The sequence below is a fragment of the Gymnoscopelus braueri genome (assembly GCF_963280865.1).
Source record: "Gymnoscopelus braueri genome assembly, chromosome: 22".
Taxonomy (NCBI): domain Eukaryota; kingdom Metazoa; phylum Chordata; class Actinopteri; order Myctophiformes; family Myctophidae; genus Gymnoscopelus; species Gymnoscopelus braueri.
Genome location: NC_137624.1, coordinates 36,836,590 through 36,858,443, shown reverse-complemented (window position 1 = coordinate 36,858,443; position 21,854 = coordinate 36,836,590). Strand labels below are relative to the sequence as shown.

General features: G+C 42.0%; 1 protein-coding gene across 2 annotated transcripts in view; it reads right to left on the bottom strand.

Annotated features, from left to right (window-relative positions):
* Positions 1-2,292: 2,292 nt before the first annotated feature.
* Positions 2,293-21,854, bottom strand: part of LOC308077817 (uncharacterized protein) — a 39,811-nt gene continuing 20,249 nt past the window's right edge. For both annotated transcript variants that reach the window (XM_080418767.1, XM_080418768.1), the window contains 22 exons: positions 21,473-21,838; positions 21,120-21,242; positions 19,906-20,073; positions 18,905-19,120; positions 18,281-18,510; positions 16,732-16,861; positions 15,794-15,987; positions 15,112-15,298; positions 13,481-13,690; positions 12,384-12,567; positions 11,831-12,032; positions 11,408-11,572; positions 11,003-11,251; positions 9,934-10,158; positions 9,627-9,761; positions 9,268-9,472; positions 8,182-8,304; positions 6,755-6,862; positions 4,819-5,055; positions 3,948-4,272; positions 3,094-3,193; positions 2,293-2,641 (listed from right to left, as the gene is read on the bottom strand). In XM_080418767.1, coding sequence (XP_080274893.1) covers positions 2,558-2,641; positions 3,094-3,193; positions 3,948-4,272; positions 4,819-5,055; positions 6,755-6,862; positions 8,182-8,304; positions 9,268-9,472; positions 9,627-9,761; positions 9,934-10,158; positions 11,003-11,251; positions 11,408-11,572; positions 11,831-12,032; positions 12,384-12,567; positions 13,481-13,690; positions 15,112-15,298; positions 15,794-15,987; positions 16,732-16,861; positions 18,281-18,510; positions 18,905-19,120; positions 19,906-20,073; positions 21,120-21,242; positions 21,473-21,838 — 4,166 coding nt within the window. In that variant the 3' untranslated portion in view covers positions 2,293-2,557. The remainder of the gene's footprint in view (positions 2,642-3,093; positions 3,194-3,947; positions 4,273-4,818; positions 5,056-6,754; positions 6,863-8,181; positions 8,305-9,267; positions 9,473-9,626; positions 9,762-9,933; positions 10,159-11,002; positions 11,252-11,407; positions 11,573-11,830; positions 12,033-12,383; positions 12,568-13,480; positions 13,691-15,111; positions 15,299-15,793; positions 15,988-16,731; positions 16,862-18,280; positions 18,511-18,904; positions 19,121-19,905; positions 20,074-21,119; positions 21,243-21,472; positions 21,839-21,854) is intronic.

Sequence of the window (21,854 nt, the reverse complement as noted above, 5' to 3'; positions counted from 1 at the left end):
GAGAGAGACCGTAGGAGAGATGAAAAGTTAGCCAAAAAAATAATAATTAAAAGAAAAGTTAGCACTGTAATATTCTAACTGCCCTTGCATGACAGAGGCCCTCAAAGACACCATGTTGTACCCATCTTATTGTATATTAATATTCATGGTTCCGGTGTGACATGTCATGGAAGTTAGAACAGTACTTACATGTATCCGTTTCTTGTCAGTGACACACATTCAACCAGGACTTGTGGAAGTACTGAATCATTGTTATTTGACACCAACAACACTGACTTCCTGTGGAACAGAGATAAAAATTAAAGGATGAACACCGACCATCAGTTTCAGCTGACACTGCTGTGGGTGGAGATTACAATGGACACACAATGACTTGCAAGAAGGTATGCCAGTGATGGTGTACATCAGGGGTATTCAATGATTTTCAGGCCAAGGACCCCTTAACTGAGAGAGATGAAGCAGGGACCCCCACACTACATATTGTATAAAATTGTGTTGCAGATTAAACCTTTTCATAGATTTCATAGATGACTTCATGGACGCGTTTGATAGCACTATCATCAATGTTGCCTTTTCAGACATTTAACCACTTAAACCAATACTTAGTAAACTTGACCTTTCACTGTGTACTTGGTCTGCTTTTTTATCTACACCAAACCTCTGCCATCTACAAGCTCACAACGGCTCGCAGCGTGAGGTGTTGTGACATTGTAGATCTGCTATTTTTGGCAAAAGTTCTCAAAATAGGGATGCTATAGGGTTGAAGTGGTTAATGTAAAAAATATATCCCATCACTGAATCACACAAAGATCTGGCGGCCCCCCTGTAGTAACTCTGAGTACCCGGGGATCCGGACCCCCTGTTGACTTACTGCTCCTAGTAGTTTAGGATGGGTAAATGCAAATGTGCAAATATACAAAAAAAACAAAAAAACTATTCCATACCATCTTAAGTATAAACCAGAGTTAATGCAACATCTTAGTGCTAAATCATGGTTAAGGTCCTTACACACTGGGAGTGTGATGATAAACAATCTGAAAATGCATCAAATATTTCACATCAAACTACATTTGGTGAGGCCTCATTCATACAGGTTGAGGCTTTTATATGCAATGAAAAATCAACCGCGTTTTCAAAAAGAATTAAGTTTTGCTTTATCGCCACGTTAATATTCTCGTTGTGTGGAAGTACTGTACTACTCAAAACAAATTAATCACACCAATTAAAGGGATATTTCACTTTCAAAAAAACTTTGATTTTATCGTCTACTCAGGCTTTTGTGAGCCCCCCAGATAGTAAAAAAATATATAAAATGAAAAAAAATCTCGGAAAAACACGGCCCCTTCACGCATTAGGAGAGCAGGGTGAGTCACCAGAACCAAGGACAGGTGTTTTTGATGAATCTAACATGGTTAAAATGGAGTTTGAAGTTACAATGGGTTTGTATAGGAAGGGGGCGTGTCTGATAAAATGAATATCAAATATCTAAATACTGAATCGAGCAACTTAAAAACTATCTGGGGGCTCACAAAGGCTTGAGTAGATGATAAAATCAACCAAAAGGTTTTTTTAAAGTGAAATATCACGTACTCATGATGCGTTTAAATTAATGACCCAAATAAACACTCGTGGTGTGTAAGGATTAGCATGGGATTGGTATTTAAGATAGTTAAAGGGGTAGTGCTCTCAAAATATCCTCATACCTGACTAACTTCTTCTCCAAAGTGAGTGACACCCACAATACTAGAGGGAGTGAAAACGAACTGGTACTACCCAAATACAGAACAAACATGGGGAAATCATCATACTACTCTTCCACCAAAATGTGGAATGCCCCGACAACATCCATTAAAAAATATATATAAATCACTGGTTTCTTTCAAAACTGGCCTGAAAATAAATCACCCAGAAAGGAGGAGTCATTCACTAACGCCATTTTTCCTTTTTCTCCTTTGTACATATTAGTGTTTGTATTTGTTGATGACAGTCCCCAGGACTTTGTGCCATCCTTTTAGCCTCAATGTCTGTACTACCACGTGCTGTTTACATTTTTGATAAATTAAGTATTCAATCAATCAGTTAACATCTTAGCATTAAATTGGCATCAGTTACCGTCTTCGCATCAGTTGACGTCTTTGCATTAAATGAGTTATTTACAGTTATTGAAATGGCTATTTGATAAATTACTGGTAATAAAGCAATAGAAGGGGCAGAGTCCAGTTTGTGGTTCCTCCAAAGCATTTATTTCAAACAACTGTTTGACATCACCATGTTAAAATTCATGACCAGCAAGATGCAAATGATGAAATAAATTACATAGGTAGAAAAACGGCAAAGGTTTTAGTAGAGTATTGATTACACTGACCTCAAGAGATAATAGAGGGCACAGCACCACACAGTAAAATCCTCTGTTCATTTAACTCCAAAGAGTGCACACATTGAGTTGAATTAACTGTGCAGTTAAAAGTTGTATCATAGCTACTGCCAAGACAGTGTCATATTAGACAATTAATTTCATGACTGCCAAAACAGTGTCAGATTGGACATTGAATTTCATCTATTTGGGATGTACAGAGTCGAACAGTGGAGGCTCTCTGAACTCTTCCCGAACAACAAATGCATCAACTGGACTGTCCAGATCCTGGAAGAGAAGAGAATAATTATTATAAATCTGCTGCATTTATTTTTCTTCTACATGTATGCATGCATATACTGTATACTGTATATCATTGAGGATCACTAGTCTTTTACTAAAGTTATTTTACATTGTGAAGAGGGCCCTGTATGTTCTTTTTTTACTTTACGTCTTTGACGTTTTTATCCTTCACTAATTAGAAAACTGCAGACCTTATCTCTCACTAATCATTTAGAAAACTGTAGCCCTATTTGTATCATGTACATAACATGTGCTTTTACTATAGATATGTTCAGATAAGAAGTAAAATCCTCTTAATTTATCCATTTGTAACACAGAATCCATTTGTAACACAGAGTGTACAAGGGACCATCTGGTTCCATTTGTACACTGTCAAGAGTTAAATGATCACAGAGGATTGTATCATTAATGTTCATTGGCCAGACTGTGTACAGTACCTCCATCATGTCAGGGTCGTAGAGGTTGCCGGGTAACGCTGGACCCATGTCAGTCATCAACGTTTCCTTCTCAATGGATGGGTTTCTATTCACAGACCTCCTACAGAGAGCATGACATGTTCAAATTACTGAAGCAGCAGAGGGAAAGTTTAGATGAAATATAAAGGGCCTTCCATGCGCCCACAAAATAAGCAGAGGCATATTCTCAGGAAAAAGAAACAAGGGTGGCAAAACAAGTTCTACGTTATCGCAATGCGTTTTGAGCTTATACAGTAGAGTGCACTCTTTTTTTTTTAAAGAAAAGTTTAAAAAGTTAATGACATGCCCAAAATAGGGATGCCATGTTGAAAAGTGGTTAATGAATGTATGGTTGTAGACAAGAAAACATGTCTCTAACATGTTTCACATGTCACATGTAGATGGATCGGTATGGATTGAGATGCACTTTATAATCTGCAATCTAAAAATCTGATTCATCTGCAAAAACAATTCAGGAGGTGGAGAAAATATGAATACAGGGTAAATGCGAAATGCTAAATGAAGGTTAAATGTGAACGCTAGGAGGTGACAACTGTCCACTGGGACCCCAAATGACGCCCCTGATAATAAGTATTGTACAACTCTTTCAGAGATGTCATTCATCGTTAGTCATTCTAACATAATACATTAACATAAATTTCACAGATAACATTCCCTTTAGCCCACTTCCTGAATTGCCTTGAATGTAAAGGGAATTGACCCCAGGCCTGGAGATGGGGATAAAAATCTAAAATGATTTATTTTTTCACAGGAATCTGTCTACTGCCCGTCTCTCCTACACAGGGAACGTGATAAAGGTGAATTCCTCCTCATACCTCTTCTTGCAAACGACAACGATGACAGCCAAGCTGATTACGAGAACCATCAGTCCCATGACCAGAGGGGCGTGGCTAGTTCTCGTTTCCTGTTCACAGTTGGCCCCTTCGTAGCCGCCGTCACAGTGGCATCGAGTCTCTTCGCCCTCCGGGACACAGCTGCCATGATCGCCACACAGCTGGAGGTCACATGACGAGGAGTCGTGCACAAGCAGGGGTTTGGAGTCCGTCCGGACGTCGGGAGGAGGAGAGGAGGACGACGGCGTCTTCAGATCAGGACTGGGAGCGTTGGGTTTGTCCGACGCCATCGAGATCTTGTTGGGACCTGAGGCGGTTTAGAGCAGTGGATCTCAAACATTTTCATATCAAGGACCAAAAGACTTTCTGGCAGAGACCGCTATAACATGGCGATAAAAAAAAAATCAAGATTATTTCAATAGCCGATCTACACTAAAAATGTTTGAGAAGCACAAATACAATTTAAAAACACCTAATTTGAAGTGTGTGTTGAAAATGCAATTGTATTTCGTTTGTGATGCATCTTGGCACTAGCCTGGCATGGCCAGACTAATATCACTGCGTAGATATTAGTCTGGAATCTCTGTGTGGAACCTGCATTTCCGAGGGGGAAATAAAAAAAAATGCCTTTGGTGATAAACCCGCCCCATATTTGCATACTGGGCTCTGATTGGTCCCTTACAACTTCGGAGGGAGAGAAATAAAATCTCTATTGAGAGGGGCCAGACCTAATCTGCCAAGAGCAATTTCTTTTGCAATGGCAGATTTGTCTGGAACCAGGCTCTCGGCACTGCAAATGAGTGCAACCTCAATGTTCCTTCGAGAATAAATAAAGGTTTGAATGAAAACCTACAGTCCACTTCATCAGACATGTCTGCACAGTCCACGTGTCCATCGCAGAACCTGGAGTAGAGGAAACATCTGCTCCCGTCCCAACAGGACTTGCTGACAGACGTGCATGGAGGGAGGGGCACACAGGCGGTGTCGCCCATAGGGCGGAAGTCCCGATCGCATCTACAGGTGCGACCTCCGGGATGGGCCAGACACAGATGTTGACAACCCCCGTTGTGCTCCATGCAGCTGTTGGACCCTGGATTAAAAACCAAAACAAAACATTTTCAGTCTAACGGATTAGGCAAACCCATTTTCAAAACCATCTTCATATAACATATAACTACCCTCACTAATGCTCATAAGATGGCAGAATTTCTGTCTACTCACTCTGGATCCATTGGAACACAGGTTCTTTTTTTCCATTTCCTCTGAGACACAATGTTATTAATGTTATAAAAGAACTGGTGTTCCAATGGCTCCAATGTTATTAATGTTATCATTTAGTCATAAGCTTTGTTAATACTTTTCATTGGTTCAATATTTATAAAATCCACAGACCCACTTAACCACCTTCACATCTTTCAAAAGCAGCAAGAAAAAGCATTTGCTTGTAATAATGGAGATGCACGGTTTCTGCCCAACAGCGACGATACAGTAATACATATCAATGTCTTGATCTGCCATAATATCTCTTTTTTAATGTGATGTGACAATAAAAACCCTGAACTTGATCATGTCAATAAAAAGTAGAATTTGAAGTAGTGGGTTGTATAGATTTTAGCTGCAAGGAAAGGGTTCCCACCACCATTGTTTTGAGGAGGAGCAGAGTCTGACATGACCTGTTACGCACTATGCTCTTGGTCGGAGGGAGGGAGAGAGGGAGAGAGTGAGGGAGGGATCAGGAGAGGGGGAGAGATGGAGGGAGGGGGAGAGAGGGAGGGAGAGAGTGAGGGAGGGAGGGGGAGAGAGTGAGGGAGGGAGGGGGAGAGAGCGCAACCCATTCAGCACAGCACACAAACAGACTAGCTGGGATCGTTCAAAGCCTGCCAACATTGGTCTCTCACCAGGTATCATGTGAACCTGCCCTCTATTCAACTTGAATACAATCTGAGTGGGCCTTTTCAGTCCACTCAATGAATACAATCTGAGTGGGCCTTTTCAGTCCACTCAATGAATACAATCTGAGTGGGCCTTTTCAGTCCACTCAATGCCGGCTACACATTATTAATAATAACAGGCCTTTCCAAAGTTTCACCCATTAACACTTGCACCTGCAGGCTTCACCGTGGAAAGACCTCAAACAGAGATCATCCCCCTACAACCCCTGCTATATCCAATTATAGCAGGACATTGATAAATAGTTTAATTGAATGATAAAACTGACTGCATATATAAATATAAATTATGGATATACAAAATTACAGATCTATATGTATGCTAAATATCATGATTGCAATACACGATATGACTCGTGTAGCAACAGTGCTTACACCTTGATGAACATGGTAAGCTTTGTAATCGTTGCAGAAAATCAGCAACCGACAAATGGTAAAGCTTTTCATCCTGAAGACTTTACACGTTCAATACAATGAGAGTCAAGCAAGCAGGTAGGGACATCATGCGACATGTGAGCAATCAGATGCAAGCGTGTGAGAAACTGGCTTGTCTACAAATTGTCTACCTTTTTTCCTACATATTTCAGCCCAAAATATAAATCAGAGTAACCTGAGGGCTACATGTCTCCATAAGTGGCCTGTGACATTGCAGTACATCAAATCGAGGGTTGTTTAAAGTTTGACCTCCTGTCGGTGAAAGAGGTAATTGCAACTCTAACACCCGGGACTCAAACCAGGCTCTCCTGAGTGGGAAACAAAATGGCTAAATGTAACACTTTTACAATGTAGTGTCTGATAAAAGACCATTATGTACAAATGCATGACGACTTAAAGACCAACCTGACTGGGTGGCCCGGCTGTACGACTTCATGGTCACAAAGCTGGTCTCCACCTCAAACCACAACTCTCTGTGCTGGGTGTGATTACTGTACCATATCCTGGATGTACCTAGGGAGGGGGGGAGGGGGGACAAGAGAGAGACAGATTAGCCCAGTGTTTCCCAAACAGTGGGTCGGAACCCATTTATATGGGTTGCGAGTAAATATCACATTTCCCCCTCCCCCATTTCCTAACCCCCCATGCCCCAAAAAGTCTCAATTTAAAAAAAAAGTAATTCAAATATTTAAAATATATAATTTAATGTTTTAAAAAAAAAATCTAATTCCACAAAAAAGAAAGAAATTCTAAGTAGTGAAAAAGAAGATCTACAAGCTCACGCGTTGTGGCTATTTTCACAAGTTTGGGTCCAAAGCTAAAACGTTTGGGGACCACTGGACCTACAACACAAGATCTGCAAAATCGCCAGTGGTGGACGAAGTACTCCAAAACTTGAGTTAAAGAATATATCTATAGTCCTGTCAAATAATGTATTAATCAAGTACAATAGTGAAAGTTGCTCTGTCAAATTACTGGAGTACCTAAAAAAAACGCTTTGAAAAATCTGAAATAGGGCTTAAGTGGTTAATTCATAATGTACCTTTCCCTTCCTGAGGAGTCCACCATTGACAATAGTAAATATACAAACTCACAACGCGGTCACCCTGCGACACATTATGAGCTTTGAGATCAGCCATTTTTCAGCCAAGAGATTTGGTGTTGAAGGAAATAAGGAGCAGACCTAATATAGAGCCCAGGGGGACCCCTGATCAACTAAGTATAGGGTTTAAGCGGTTATGGTCAATCATTATTATAGCTTCCAGCTCTGTAGTGCCATCTAGTGGCCTAAACATTACCAAGCGCTTTTGTCACTCAAGGATGTACAATGAAATATTGATGTGATGAGCCACAGAATGTGCCAACAATATATTACAAGTTATAACAAATTAACAATACAATTTAAAGAAGGTAAGTACAAACTTCAGCATGTACAGAATATGAAGGATATTTAGCAAAAAGGAAATTAGATCCATAGCGCAAAGGACAATATGTGCATAATACTTGATTTGATTTTTTTAAATAAAAAGCATGCGTTCTCTGTTGTAAACCAAAGGGTGTTTACAGTTTGACCATTGGTCAGGGCTCTGATAGGCTGAGCGAAGAAAAGAGAAAAAAAAACTGTCGGCTTTAGGGTTACGGTTAAAAATGGCAACATTTGTAAAAATAGCATTCATAAATGTTGATGTGCTCAAGTAGAGTAAATACAGTGTGTGTGTGTGTGTGTGTGTGTGTGTGTGTGTGTGTGTGTGTGTGTGTGTGTGTGTGTGTGTGTGTGTGTGTGTGTGTGTGTGTGTGTGTGTGTGTGTGTGTGTGTGTGTGTGTGTGTTCACCTTTTTCTCTAGTGATCCACAGTAGTATGTTGTCCGTCCGTGTGAAAGTGACCAGATTTGGCCCAGTTTTATACTGGCTGTATCTTGAGCCATCCAGTCCAATGGAGTTGATGGTACCATCACCTACAACACACATAATTACAGAAAAACCCTCACAAAAGTATTTCAAACACACACAAAAACAACAACTAAATGACAAAAATCTAAATGATTCATAATCTTCTTAACAATATTATTGTTAAGAGCAATATTTAGTAAATGTGTAATGTGCATGTTTTTAAGTTATTGAATTGTATTCTATATTATAGGGGTAGAACGTCTGTATTCACCTATAAGGGTTCCATAGAGCCATTAACACATTAACTGCCAGAATTATTTTCATATTTTTTTAGCCAGTGCCAGAGTTTTTCATTGGAAAAAAAAAAAGTACTCAGGAGCCGAAATACAGACTTTTTAAGTTTTAAGTTAACAAGGAAGTGGATAGGAGTCTAGATCTTCAACAAATCATATCTCCTTTTTTTCTTTTTTTCACTTCACGTAGATCTACGCGATTGGCACGTGGCGGCTTTAAAGCGGTTCGCGTAGATCTACGTGATTGGCAGTCAAGGAGCATGAACTCCTGATTTTGTGGTCGTTTTCAGTTCAGGACAAACTAGACTAGGGCTGACCTTATAGTACACCGAGATGAAAGCAACATAGCTGCAGCTAATCAGGAGTCTCATATGGCACCGTTGCTGAAAAAGTATAGTCACATCGCACCAGTCCTCTGTGACCTCCACTGGCTCCCAGTCAAACCCAGAATCGATTTCAAAATACTAATCACCACCTACAAGGCCCTCAACAACCAGGCTCCCTGCTACCTCTCTGTGTAAATGTGCATTGACAATGCTGTTGACCACTTTCTACGCTTCCACATCGGCACGCCCATGGCTCTGGGCAAACCTACCGTAAATCCAACACACCCATTATTAATTTCATACTAGCCCGTCATGTTTTTAACCTGCACTTGTTGTCCTGTACGGGGAAAACAAACGTCAAAATCAGCCGAGCTATGAAGTAGAACATGGAATTGTTTCTGTGTCTCACCTATGTCGGCCCAGAAGACATCGGTTCCCTCGCTTGAAAAGACAACAGAGGTGGGTATGTTGGATTTGTCCCACAGCAGCTGCCAGTTGCGTCCGTCCATGAAGGCGCACTCTATCTGGGAGCGACTGCTACCGCCGTCCACCTTCCTGATCACAGAGTAACACAGGAGTCCTGCAGGGGGGTGCAGTGCAATGGACGTGGTACCCTTGAAGAAGAGAAAAAGACAAGGAAGCAATTCATAATATAATAGAAATATTAAAAAGATATAATATGGAGACAGAATGTTTCTGGCGACAGCAACAATATTGCAAGTTAACTATGGGAAGAGGCTATGGCTCAGCAGAGACAGAGGCTGTTACCTGTAGTGACCCCTGGAGGAGAGGGATGGTATAACCATAGTGAGAAGAAGTCACGTGGAGGAGAGGCAGCTTGGAGCTGCTCCAGTAAAGGTTAGAGGTCTCCCAATCAACTGCCATCGCTGTGATGACATCATCCTACAAAGACACCATTATTCCAAAAGGAGAAAGCATTTTAGCACAGCTTGAATGTGTTATTTACTAGAGTATAGGGGAGACGGATAGCAGGAAAGCTGAGAGGGAGACCGTGTAGGAGAGACAGACAATATGACAGCTAAGGGGGAGACAGTGTAAACTGATTATTCTTTACCCTAAGTCTAAGGATTCGTCCCACAGGGGTCAGTCCCTGTCTAGATCTGGTGTTGCCAAGTCTCAGCTGGGTGACGAGCCCCGAGGAGGCCACGTACACAGACATGCCATCCACCACTGCATCCAGTCCCGTCGACACGGACATGCCAGGTAGACCCAGCACACGACTCCCCATACTGGGGAGATTCTTCAGGTTGGAACCTTCATGGAGGGAGCGTAGGTAAACCTGTAGAGATGAGACAGAGAATTAGATGCAACATCAACCATGAAGGTAGGTGTAGGTTAACCGATTGAGACTGAAAGATGCACCATCAACCACGAATAATTAAATATCTAACATCACATGTTATACAAGTTAAACAATGTATCTAATGTTGCAAATTGTATGCAATCCCATAGGTGCCTGAACGCCGTTTTATTTCCTCCCTTACATCCTGTTTACATCCAGTGTAGTACCGGCTTTCACCTGATGCCCTCCGCCACCAACATTAATGAATACAGGGAACTTCAGACAGATTCCGACACAGACGGGACTAAAATACAGATTCCGACACAGACAGGACTAAAATACATATCTATTGGAGCATACGGACTAATACAGTGCAGACAGGTTCCTAATGTCGAGTTAACATCCGCGGACCGTGGCGACGTACAGGATCAGCGATTTATACGTTTTTTGCACACAGGATGTCCAGTGACTATAGAGACCAAGACTATCGTAGATACGAAAGCAAAAGTCAGACTCGATAAAATACATCCATGATATGTTTTTGCTGCACTAGCCACTGCTACTGGTTGATCAGGGCATGCCGGGAGCGATCTGGAGGGATAGCGTGTTCCTCTACACGCTTATGCATCCCAGTGAAACTCCTCACTGTCATGATTTTGCAGTGTAGAATGGGGTCCGGCGATATAAAATCTAATGGTGGTCTGTGGTCTAATGCCTATCAAACTTTGAGAATCACCGGTCTACAAGCTCCACAGTAAAACTGTAGGGGTTAGCAGTGTAAGGAACCATGTTCTATAGTTAATTGGTCATGGGGAATTGACACACACACACACACACTTACCTGTGTGACTGTATCTGAAGACAATAGCAGCAGGAAAGTGGCATCCAAGGAGAGAGCGCAGGTGACTTTGTCCTGGCTGAGAGACAGTCCTGGTGGACATCGGCACACTGCCGTGGGTCCCTGAGAGGCTAAATTAGGAGCCCCTGGTCTGGGCAGGGCCTTGTTTGCAGGAGACAAAACGCAGAGGTGGGAACACCTGATGTGATGGCAGGGGTTGGAGACGGGTGGCTGGGATAGGGGGTGGATCAGCTAGACGGGGAGGAGAGACAGGGTCAGCAACCAGGGTGTCATAAGGTATTATTACCATTATCACAATGAAACCTCAAGACTACAGGTCTTCATGGGAAATTCCAGGTTGTAAACGTTTCAGTTCCAAGTTGTCTCAAATGCAGTGAAGAGACTCACCCTGAGTGCAAACGGCTGGCCGGGCCTCTTCAACAGAACTTGCTGGTTCTTTCCTGTGTTCTTGTCGGCTGAGCGGATCGTCCTCCTCTTGGTGTCGGACCAGAAGACCCTGTTGTTGAAGACCTCCACTGCAAAAGGACTCGCCATTTCTGCCAACTGGAGGATCTGAGCCATGAAGACAGTGGTATTAATGTTAACTCATGTTAACATGAGACAAGTCCAGGTGTGCCTTGGGATTTTGTGACTACACAAAAAGTTTAGTGAAAGTTGTGCATCTACTATACAAGCTAAACGTGTCACAATGCAACGTTTTGTGAGCTTTTACCGTCGATGTACTTTTTCGCTATTTGTCTTAAAACTAAGTTAGTTGGCTTAAGTGGTTCAAGTATTCCACAATGATACAAGCTCGTCTATTTTTCCTACCTTGACACCTTGCCCATCCAAAGAAGTGGATCCAATGCAGCGCAGCTTCTCATCTGCCCAGTAGACGCGGTTATCCAGGAAGTCAAAGGTCAGACTGACCGGCCAGCTCAGGCCCTTGTTCACTATGACCTGCCGGTGTGTGCCATCCATCCCTGCCCGCCCGATCTGAGGGGCACTGCCAATCTCAGACCACAACATCAAACTGAGGGGGAGGAGAGACAAGGAGACGAGCGCAAGAGAGAGAATTGGTCTCACATTGCCAGACCATTGAGATCTCAGCCTACTGATATGTCTGGGGATTACTAAATGCAAGGTCTTAAGTAAAATTGAGGTACTTGAGTACCTCAATTTGACCGCAACAAGGAGGAGGAGACTCACATCCTGATTGTGGAAGGTTTCCTGCTTTACACCTATGGACCTTTGATCGACGTGCTGAACCAGCGTTATTTCATTTCCATTCCATACGAAGAATGCAAAAAGAGGAGGTGCTCAAGAAACTACACTGTCCAAAGGCCCGCCCTAAAGACTAGTATGGAGTTTTTACTTATCTTACCCTTTGTTGGGTATGAGCACCAGAGAACTGGGCTGCTCCAGCTCCTCATCCAGGATCACGGTGTAGTTCTGAGGTTTGGCCAAAGAATCAGACAAACTCACTGCCAGGATCTGAGCTACCAGACCATCTATCCAGTACAGGTTCCTGCCCACCCAGTCCAGTGCTATGACGTCTGGCTTTACTCCTGGAGACACACACACATACACACACACACACACACACACACACACACAGGGATTAAGTTTAGTGACTTTTAAGTACATTGCAGTAGAGTCATGGGCCAAAGTGTCAGACTGTCCTTTTTTCAGTGTGTTTGTCCAGCCACTTCATTCACGCTACCTTTAACCCATTAAGACCTGAGGCTGATTCTACACATGCTTTCTAAGGCTGATTCTACGCTTTCTATGCTATTCTATGCTTTCTACATCAGTAGCTCAAACTTTTTTATGCCAAGGACCCCCAAAATGATGCATTTGGCCACCGACCCCCAACTGAAAATGTTTTGTGCCAGGGACCCCAGAAGAGAAGATTTGAGAAAAAACAAATGCATTTTTTAATATATACACAGTAAATGTTTTATTCGAACAGATTCACATTTTCCCCCCAATTCTTAATAAAAAAATTGCAGATTTACAAGCTTGCAGCGTGGCATGAAGTGAGTTCATGCAGCGCGGCATGAAGTGAGTTCATGCCACGCTGAGTCATGAGTTTTCTGAAAAAGTTGTTGCTAAAATTAAAATGACAGATGCTTTCTCGCTTATAATGGGTTAAAGGGATAGTTCACCCCAAAAAAATACTTATTTTCTATCAATTACACACCCCATGAAGCCTTGAATTCATGGTTTTTAGTTTTTGTCGCATTCCTAAGCCAATAATCTGATGACCGGCGGAAAGATGCTAATGTCTCCGGTAGGAGACTCAAAGTTGACACTTTGAGTCTCCTACCGGAGCCACCGCCGGTAATTATTGGTGCAGGAATGCGACAAAAACAAAAAAAAATCTCCATGAATTCAAGTCTCCATGGGGTGTGTAATCGATAAGAATCATCTTGGGGGTGAACTATCCCTTTAAGTGTCCTTTGCTGTTGGTATCATTACCTTTAAACAGTGTTCCTATGCTGTTGGTGTCGTTGAGGTTGGCCCATCGGATGCTCTCGTAGGAGCTCAGCCAGTAGACCCTCTGCTCCGACCAGTCGTAGTCCAGGGAGAAGACGGGCCGGTTGGCCAAGGACAGGAGACGTATGGTGGAGCTGTGGACTCCCAGCAGGAGCAGCTGGGACTGGACGGAGGCCAGGAGCAATGGTTCATCTAGGAGGTACACAGGAAAACCCAGAGTGTTCAATAAAATAATCTCCGAATTGCATGCTTTACAATAAATAAAGGTCTCCCTTCTCTTCCATATAGAGCAGGCAGTGGTGTAAAGTAACTAAGTACATGTACTGAAAAAAATTACATTTACTCAAGTACTGTACTTATAATTTTGAGAGTATTTCCAATTTTCTATTCTTTTCTATACTATATATTTCTACTCCACCACATCCCAGAGACAAATATAATACAATACTTTTGTGCTTTTACTCAAGTATATTTTGATTGCCAGACTTTCTACATTGCAGTATTGATACTGTTACTTAACACATTGGGTGCCAGAGGTTTATTAAAATATTATACTTTGAGTGCCAGGACTTTTTAAACATTTTGAACCTTTTTCAAGTAGTCACAAAAAAATTTCAGTGATCACCGTCCTCACGGTGATCCCCTCATTACACACATACAGGTCTCGTACAATCGGGGGGAAAAAATTTAAAACATTCGGAAATCCATTCCATAGTTGCAGCCAGTTCAAAAAAGTTAAATTAACATTGTAAAAAAAAAAAGTGCACAGGAGCCGAGATACAGGTTTTTGAAGTCATAAGTTAACCAGGAGGTGGATTGGAGTCTAAATCTTGTAGGAGTGATATTTCCTGTTGCTGTGAAGGAAAAAAAAAAAAGATTTAAAAAAAAAAAAAAAAAAAAAAAGTAATCTTTTTTTTTTTTTTTTTTAAACCGTATATATACGGTTTTGGCACTCAACGTTAGTATGCGCAAAACCGTATATATACGGTTTTGGCACCCAATGTGTTAAATGTGAGTACTTTTCCCACCACTGTACCTACTGGTTGACAAGTATTTCTGGTTGAAGCCCAATATCTAGCTAGCAAATGGAAACAAATCCAATAAACTTTTTCACAACCTTATCCTCGAGGGCTACTGCCTGGTTTTGCTCCCGTTTTTGGTTAAAATAGGTTAAAAAAAAACTGATACATAACTGATACATAAAAAATCATTTTAATCAATTATCCTCAATCAAGTATCCTCACATTGTTACTTAAAGCCTGTATAATTCAATAGAATTAGATTACTAAACTAAGGTTAATCTGAATTTAAAACTAATTTGAGCAACACACTTAGATTAGCTCTAAACTCTTGAAATCCTGAATGGAGTATAAAGACTCTCAGTAAGGTTGAACCAACAAGGATAAAGAGGATTAAATTACAAAGTATACTATAGACATAGCTGAATGCCCGCCTAGGACTCTGGAGGTCCCATGTACGATTCCAACTCAGCAATGTGTCAAAGCGTCCCTGAGCAAGACACTTAACCCCTAACTGCTCCACCTTAACTGCTGAAAACTGAAGTTCCCCCGTGGGATGTGATAGGTATCAAAGACCAGGGAGTTCATCCAAACCTTGACTCTTGCAGCTGATGTTGTCGGGCTCCAGCAGAAAGCCATGGTAGCAGTGACAGGCGTAGGACCCTCGCGCGTTGGAGCAGAAATGTTGACACACTGCAGGTTTCACCTCGTTACACTCGTCAATGTCAATACAGGAAATGCCGTTCGATTTGAGTTTATAGCCTGCGGTACAGCTACACCTCTGCAAAACAGACAAAAGGGTTTATAAACATATGCAAGCCAGGGCAGACAATGAGTTAAGCATACTGTGTTGTAAGTAATGAATATTTTTACATTGTGGTACAGAGTATATTTTGAAGCCAATGCATTTTTTTACTCAAGTTCAGGACTTTGTTTTAACACTATTTCTACATTGTGGTTTTGCTACTTTTACTTAAAGCTGCACTATGTATAACCTTCCTCGGATTTGAACCCAGATCTCCTGTGCAAGTGCTGAACTCTTTACAACCGAGCTAATAGAGCTCATAGGAAAAATAGTATTGACATTCTGATCCTGTCAAACCAGAAACAGGTTTGTGTCAATGGTCGTGTCAAACCTTAGACAGGATCAAAATGTATAAGTTATATTTTATTTACATAATCTACAATACAGAAAAAGTTAAATTGTATTCACTCAAAAGAGTTGCATAATACAGCTTTAAGTGAAAAACCTTCCACCACTGCCAGTAACACTTACCGGTCCCTGTGGTGTGCTGATACATTGGTGGGCACATTGGGGCGCTTTGGAGCTGGAACAGTTGGACTGCGTACAACCGACACCCTCATCTGAGCTGTCAGGACAGTTGGTGATGCCATTGCACACCAGGGACGATTTGAGACACTCTCCACTGCTGCACTGGAAGTGCTGGGGAGGACAAGATGGTCGGCTGCCTGAAATGAGAAAGATTACATAACCAGTCTGTGTGTTCACTAAAATCCCCAGTGTTTGTTTAACTCTAAGATTATTTCTCAGATTGTAGATATAACTACGACTGTCTAACAAAATAATGAATAATTATTTTACGCCTGAAAAATGCCCCATATAACAAAACTATAGGCCTAAAAACATTGCTCTGAGAGCATCCAAATATAACCAAATGGAACCATAAGGTCCATTTGGTTACATTTGCACGCTATTCAGTTATAAATGGACAAATTAACACAGTCGTTACAGCAGTGGTTCTCAACCTTTTTCAGAAGCGTTTTCAGAACCGTGACAAGCACTTGGAATTGTAGGAGTTGAGGCATTACATTTAGTTTGACTCTGTTCCACAGATTAAAAACAATAAAATAGTTCAAAATGACTCACGTTGCGAGGCGTTGTGAGCTTGTAGATCTACCATTTTCACATTTTTTCCCTCTTTTTATATTATTTGACAATTTGGCCAATGTTTGACCAGTTTTAGCAGTAATGGTCTTTTTTCATTTCCTCTCTTTTTTAGGTATTAAAAAGGTCTTAAAAGTCCCTAAATTGTCACTTTGCTGTCATCTGGGGACCCCCCAAAATCATGTGGGGACACCCCTGGGGGTCCCGACGCACAGGTTGAGAACCACTGGTTTACAGTGTCTGTGCAAGACAGGATGCAGTTATGAGATTTGAATATTCATTTGCAATGGGATGTGTGGCAGGCTCACATTTGTTCTCGTCGATGCCGTTGTGACAGTCCATCTGTCCGTCACACCTCCAGGACAGAGGGATGCACTGGTTGCTGTCGCCACACTTCCACTGGAACTCTTTACAAGACACTGGAACCGCCGCGCAGTCCTGGACAAACATTTCAGAATAGACATACTATAAAATAGGCCATAATTGGTTGATGCATGTATGATTTGTAATAATCATCTAAAATCTACAAAGTAACTTCTAACTAAAGTTTTCAAATAGATGTAGTGAAGTAAAAAGTACAATTTTACTTCTGAGACGTAGTGGAGTAGAAAGTCCTGATAAATGTAAATGCTTACTATTATAAAGTAAAAGTACCCCAGAATTCTACCCAAGTACAGTACTTGAGTAAATGTACCTACAGTATTGTTACTTTTCACCAATGATTCCACTGCATTATCTATACATCACTTTGGATAGGAGCATTAGTTTAATGTCAAATGTAAGAAAAAGTAAATTCTCCCCAGTTCTTCTCTTCCCCTAAATCAGGGGTCTTCAACAGGGGGTCCGGGACCCCTAGGGGGTTCGCCAAATCTGTGTGAGAAGGGATTTCTTTTTTTTACATTAACTCTTTGACTGCGGACGACGCGATAACGCATCAAGTGCTACTTTGTCCAGTTGGCCGTCGACGCGCTTTCATTGTTTAATCTCTGATTGCGCTATGCTGCTTAATATTCAATGTTATTCTCGAGTTCCACTTACTTCACGGACATCTGCATCCGGTTTCATGGCCTGGATTCCGTTTCCGGTTTTTGATTTTTTTCCCCCAGTCATTTTCGTCCAAAATAGGTAAATAAACGGGTTTTCACACGGTATAACGGACAAACGGAACGGTTCTCTTCTATAATCTATGGTCTGGGTGACGATCAGTCATCGCCGTCGTGTATCACATTGTAATTTTCGCCGATCAAAACAATCTGGGACGACGTCACGTCCGTTTTCATGTTTTTCCTTGTCTAATCTATCAAGAAGGGTGAGAGAGACCCAACGACATGATCAAGCTGTCATGTGCTGCTCTCTAGTGGCGGATTTGTGCTGGGTCTTTAAATTGTGTCCCCTTAAATTATTTTCATGAGAAAAATTCAAAATATAAAAATAAAAAAACACGAAAATTGCTGGCACTGGGGGAGTACTTTATGAAAATACTCTGGCAGTCAAAGAGTTAACCACTTGAACCCTAGCATCTGTTTACTGAGAAACACTAATCGAAAATAGCAGATCTACAAGCTCAACGCCTCGCTGCGAGGCGTTGTGAGCTTGTAGATCTGCTATTTTCTGCAAAGAGGTTTGGTATGGGGGGGGGAAGAGGAGCAAATTAAGTATTGAAGGTTTAAGTGGTGAAATGTCTGAAATGAACAAGAAACATGAAATCTATGAAAAAGTTTAATCTGCAACACAATATGCAATGTAATGGGGGTCCCTTCTTCATCTCTCTCAGCTAAGGGGTCCTTGGCCTGAAATACGTTGAAGAACCCTGCCCTAAACCTTCCTCATTTAGCCAACCATCCATCCCTCCCTTACCTTCTCATCTGCTCCGTCCTGGCAGTCCTTCTCTCCGTCGCAGAACCAGTCCTTCATGATACACTGGTGGCTGTGAGGGCATCGGAGCTCGGGTGGGCATCGGGGCGGTCTGGAGCAGCCCACCTCGTCGCTGTGGTCGCGGCAGTCGGCATAGCCGTCGCATCGTAGGGCCTCGGAGATGCACTGACCACTGGCACAGCGGAACTGACTGATCCCACAGGGATGCAGGCCTGGAGGCAACACAAGGTTGGGAATGTTAATGATCCTGTAAATGAAATTAAATTACCGGTACTTGTTTCTAAACGGCAAAAAAATAAAAAATTAACTATAAATGAATTGTTTAAACAGTTTTTAATACTTTTTCAGTATGGTGAGTATTTTATTTTGTGATTATGCTCCGCTCTAGTAAATCAGATGTTACTGAAAACTTTTGGAAAAAGTAGTATTTTCATTTTGAGGTGACCTTAATAAAACAAAAGTATTGGCTGCAGATCTTTCTCAATAATTTTGCCATTTTGAATAATAAATGTTACTTTTGTACCTTTAAATATCCAACAGTGGTGATTAACCAATACCGAACAGATATTATTCTCAAAAAGCCATTCATTCAAACGCATGTCCTACCACACTTGTCCTCGTCCGACCCGTCGGCACAGTCTCTCTCTCCGTCGCACAGGAAGTTCTCCGGCACACAGCGTGTGGCGTTGTCACAGTGATGGTGGCACCCCTCAGCGCGAGCCTTGCACCCCAATTCATCAGAGCGGTCCTGACATTGGGAGGTTCCGTCGCACACTTGAGTTTTGGGTATGCACTTCCGTCCATGGGCACACTGGAACTCAGCTGGGAGGAGGTGGGACGGGTTCTTGTCTTTAATTTCAGCAGTCATTTTGTAAAAGTTTTTCATGTAGAGAGTACTGACACAACAGCCACACAACAATTCAATTCAATTCAAACTTTATTCAAGACACACACAGGGGGGTCCATAGTGAAGAACACATAAAACATATACAAACAAAACAAAAACAAAACAATAATCAGTGTATGAACACTGACAATATGTAGTGACAACTTCACATTTTAAATGACAACTTCACATTTTAAATGACTGCTGTTAAGTAAAACTGTGGAAATGTGGAATATCCATGTTACTGGTAATGTTAAGACCTTAGTCTCACAAATACGTGAAAACATCACTAAACTTGTGCATCAAACTTAGTGTGAAACAGTGTCCAAGACTCTGGATAAACTACCGATTTGTTTATCTTCAAAATGTAGAGAAAATTATACTTCAACATGAGTATAAAACTCAGTAAGGATCAGAAGTTATGTAACATCTTAAGACTTCCATGAATTAAGTTTAGTGCATAAAGACTACTACTAAATTACCACTATTGACATGCAAAAATGTATGTGGCATCTCTGTAGTTAATAGTAACTATTATCATGCAGGTTAACACCAATAGCATCCAAATGACTATCAAGATGTCATCTGGTACGTATAGTGTAATGTTAACGTATACGTTATGTAAACATAGTTATGTAAAGTGTCAATTACATCATGTTTAGTCCATCATATTTTGTCTATACCCAACTGTAATCAGGAATTTAAAAGGTATGAAATGAACCTGTTTGGCACTGAATAGTGCAACCCTCTTCATCTGATCCGTCCTTGCAGTCCGTCTCTCCGTCACACACGTGGCTGTACAGAACACACTCGGTACCATCTTTACACGGTCTGGAGCCTACACGACACTTCAGCGGACCTGGAACTTCACTGGCTGAGGGAGCAGAGTCTACCAAAGTCACAGGAAGGAAAACAATAAACATGCCGTTACCACCAGAACTACTCAGGGATGAAAGACAAGAACTACTCTGGGACAGACACACATTATCCAGTTACAAGAAACAGGGTGGAACATGCGTCTTAGTTGAATGTCAGTGAATTTGTACTTAACCCATTAAAGGCATACTAGGTAACGTTTTCAACAAAACTAAAGTTAAATTGTATATCTTTTGTGAGTGGCAAAAGTTTCACTACACCCACTCCATGAATTTCACCCCCGGAAGCCTTTTATTTATATATTTTCTATTGAACGTGGACTGGGGGGACTTTCCCGGGAAAATGACGTTCCTGGCCAACGTCATGACGTCGTGGCCGACGTCCTGGCCGACGTCATGACGTCGGCCAGGAAATACCGCAACGGTTTCCTGTTTGGCCAGGAACTACCGCGCTAATAACAAAAAGGAACCTCACGCTGATTTCAAGAGAATGTAGGATTGGAAGATCGAAAAAGAATAGAAAAAGAAAGCACAGCTCATGGTAACTAATGCTCCACTGGCTAAGAGAAACGATCCGTAGATAGTATAAAACAATTAAAAGATCGCTTTTTGAAACGCTTCCGGCTTCCGGTGAAAACGAATGGAATTCTGGGTAATCGAGGACTACGGAAATTGTATGCAGTGACGGTAGTGACCAGCAGAGGTTGCTAAAAATCGTTATTTGTGATTCTGCATTGTACAACTTTAAGGCCTGAGGTTCCGATTCTACAAAATGTCTTCTGAATCCTAACAGTTTTCTGAAAAACTTGTGTTGTTAAAATAACAGTGGTTCTCAAACTTTCTCATGTCAAGGACCTCCAAAATTATATGTATTTGGCTGCGGACCCCCAGAAGCGTGAGCATCCTGAAGAGCTGCATCACTGCCCGGTACTGGAACTGCACCACCCTCGATCGCGGGAGGAATTCTTTAAGTAACTACAGTCATAGGAAGCGTGCACAAAACACTTTCACCCGGTCCTTCATACTTAGCGTGAACATGTGATGTTTGAGGACGACTTACAGTAAGAGGCAGCAGCCTTAGATGAACATTCCTTCTCGTCCGATCCATCTGGACAGTGGGACCGGCCGTCACACTTCTGGGACGGGGGGACACACTTCCTCTTGTCCTTGCACAGGAAGTAACCTGAGAAGGGAGGAAGGCAGAAGACACCGATTTATACTTTGTCGTGCGGCGGTGTCGCTCAGCAAAAATAGCCATTTTCGGTGAGCTACACCGCCGTACCATGGAATATAAATTAAACATTACACTCAAGTTTATAAGATAAGACACAGGTTAGAATAGATGACTAAGTATATCCACAAGCAAACACCGCAACTAATAAAAGCTCTAATGCAGCTCTAGCTATGACTTACTGGGGTTTCTGCACCTCTTCAAACAGCCTCGTTCGTCAGTTCCTTTGGGACAGTCTCTCTGTCCGTCGCACAGCTGGCTCTGAGAGATGCACACGGGAGAAAGTGGACACCGCACCGAAGGGGCCGCACAGGACTGCATGGAAGGGGTTACTGGCTGGGTAGAAGGGGCTTCGGCCACTTTCGACTGGACAGAAGGGGTCGTAGCCACTTCTGACGGGATAGAAGGAGCTCCAGCCTCTTGCGGTTGGTTAGAAGGGCTTCCACTTCCAGCCACTTTTGACGGGTTAGAAGATGGGGGTCCAGCATCTTCTGAAGGGGGTCCAGCATCTTCTGATGGAGGTCCAGCAGCTTCTAAGGGCTCTGATACTATGGAGTGGGGGTT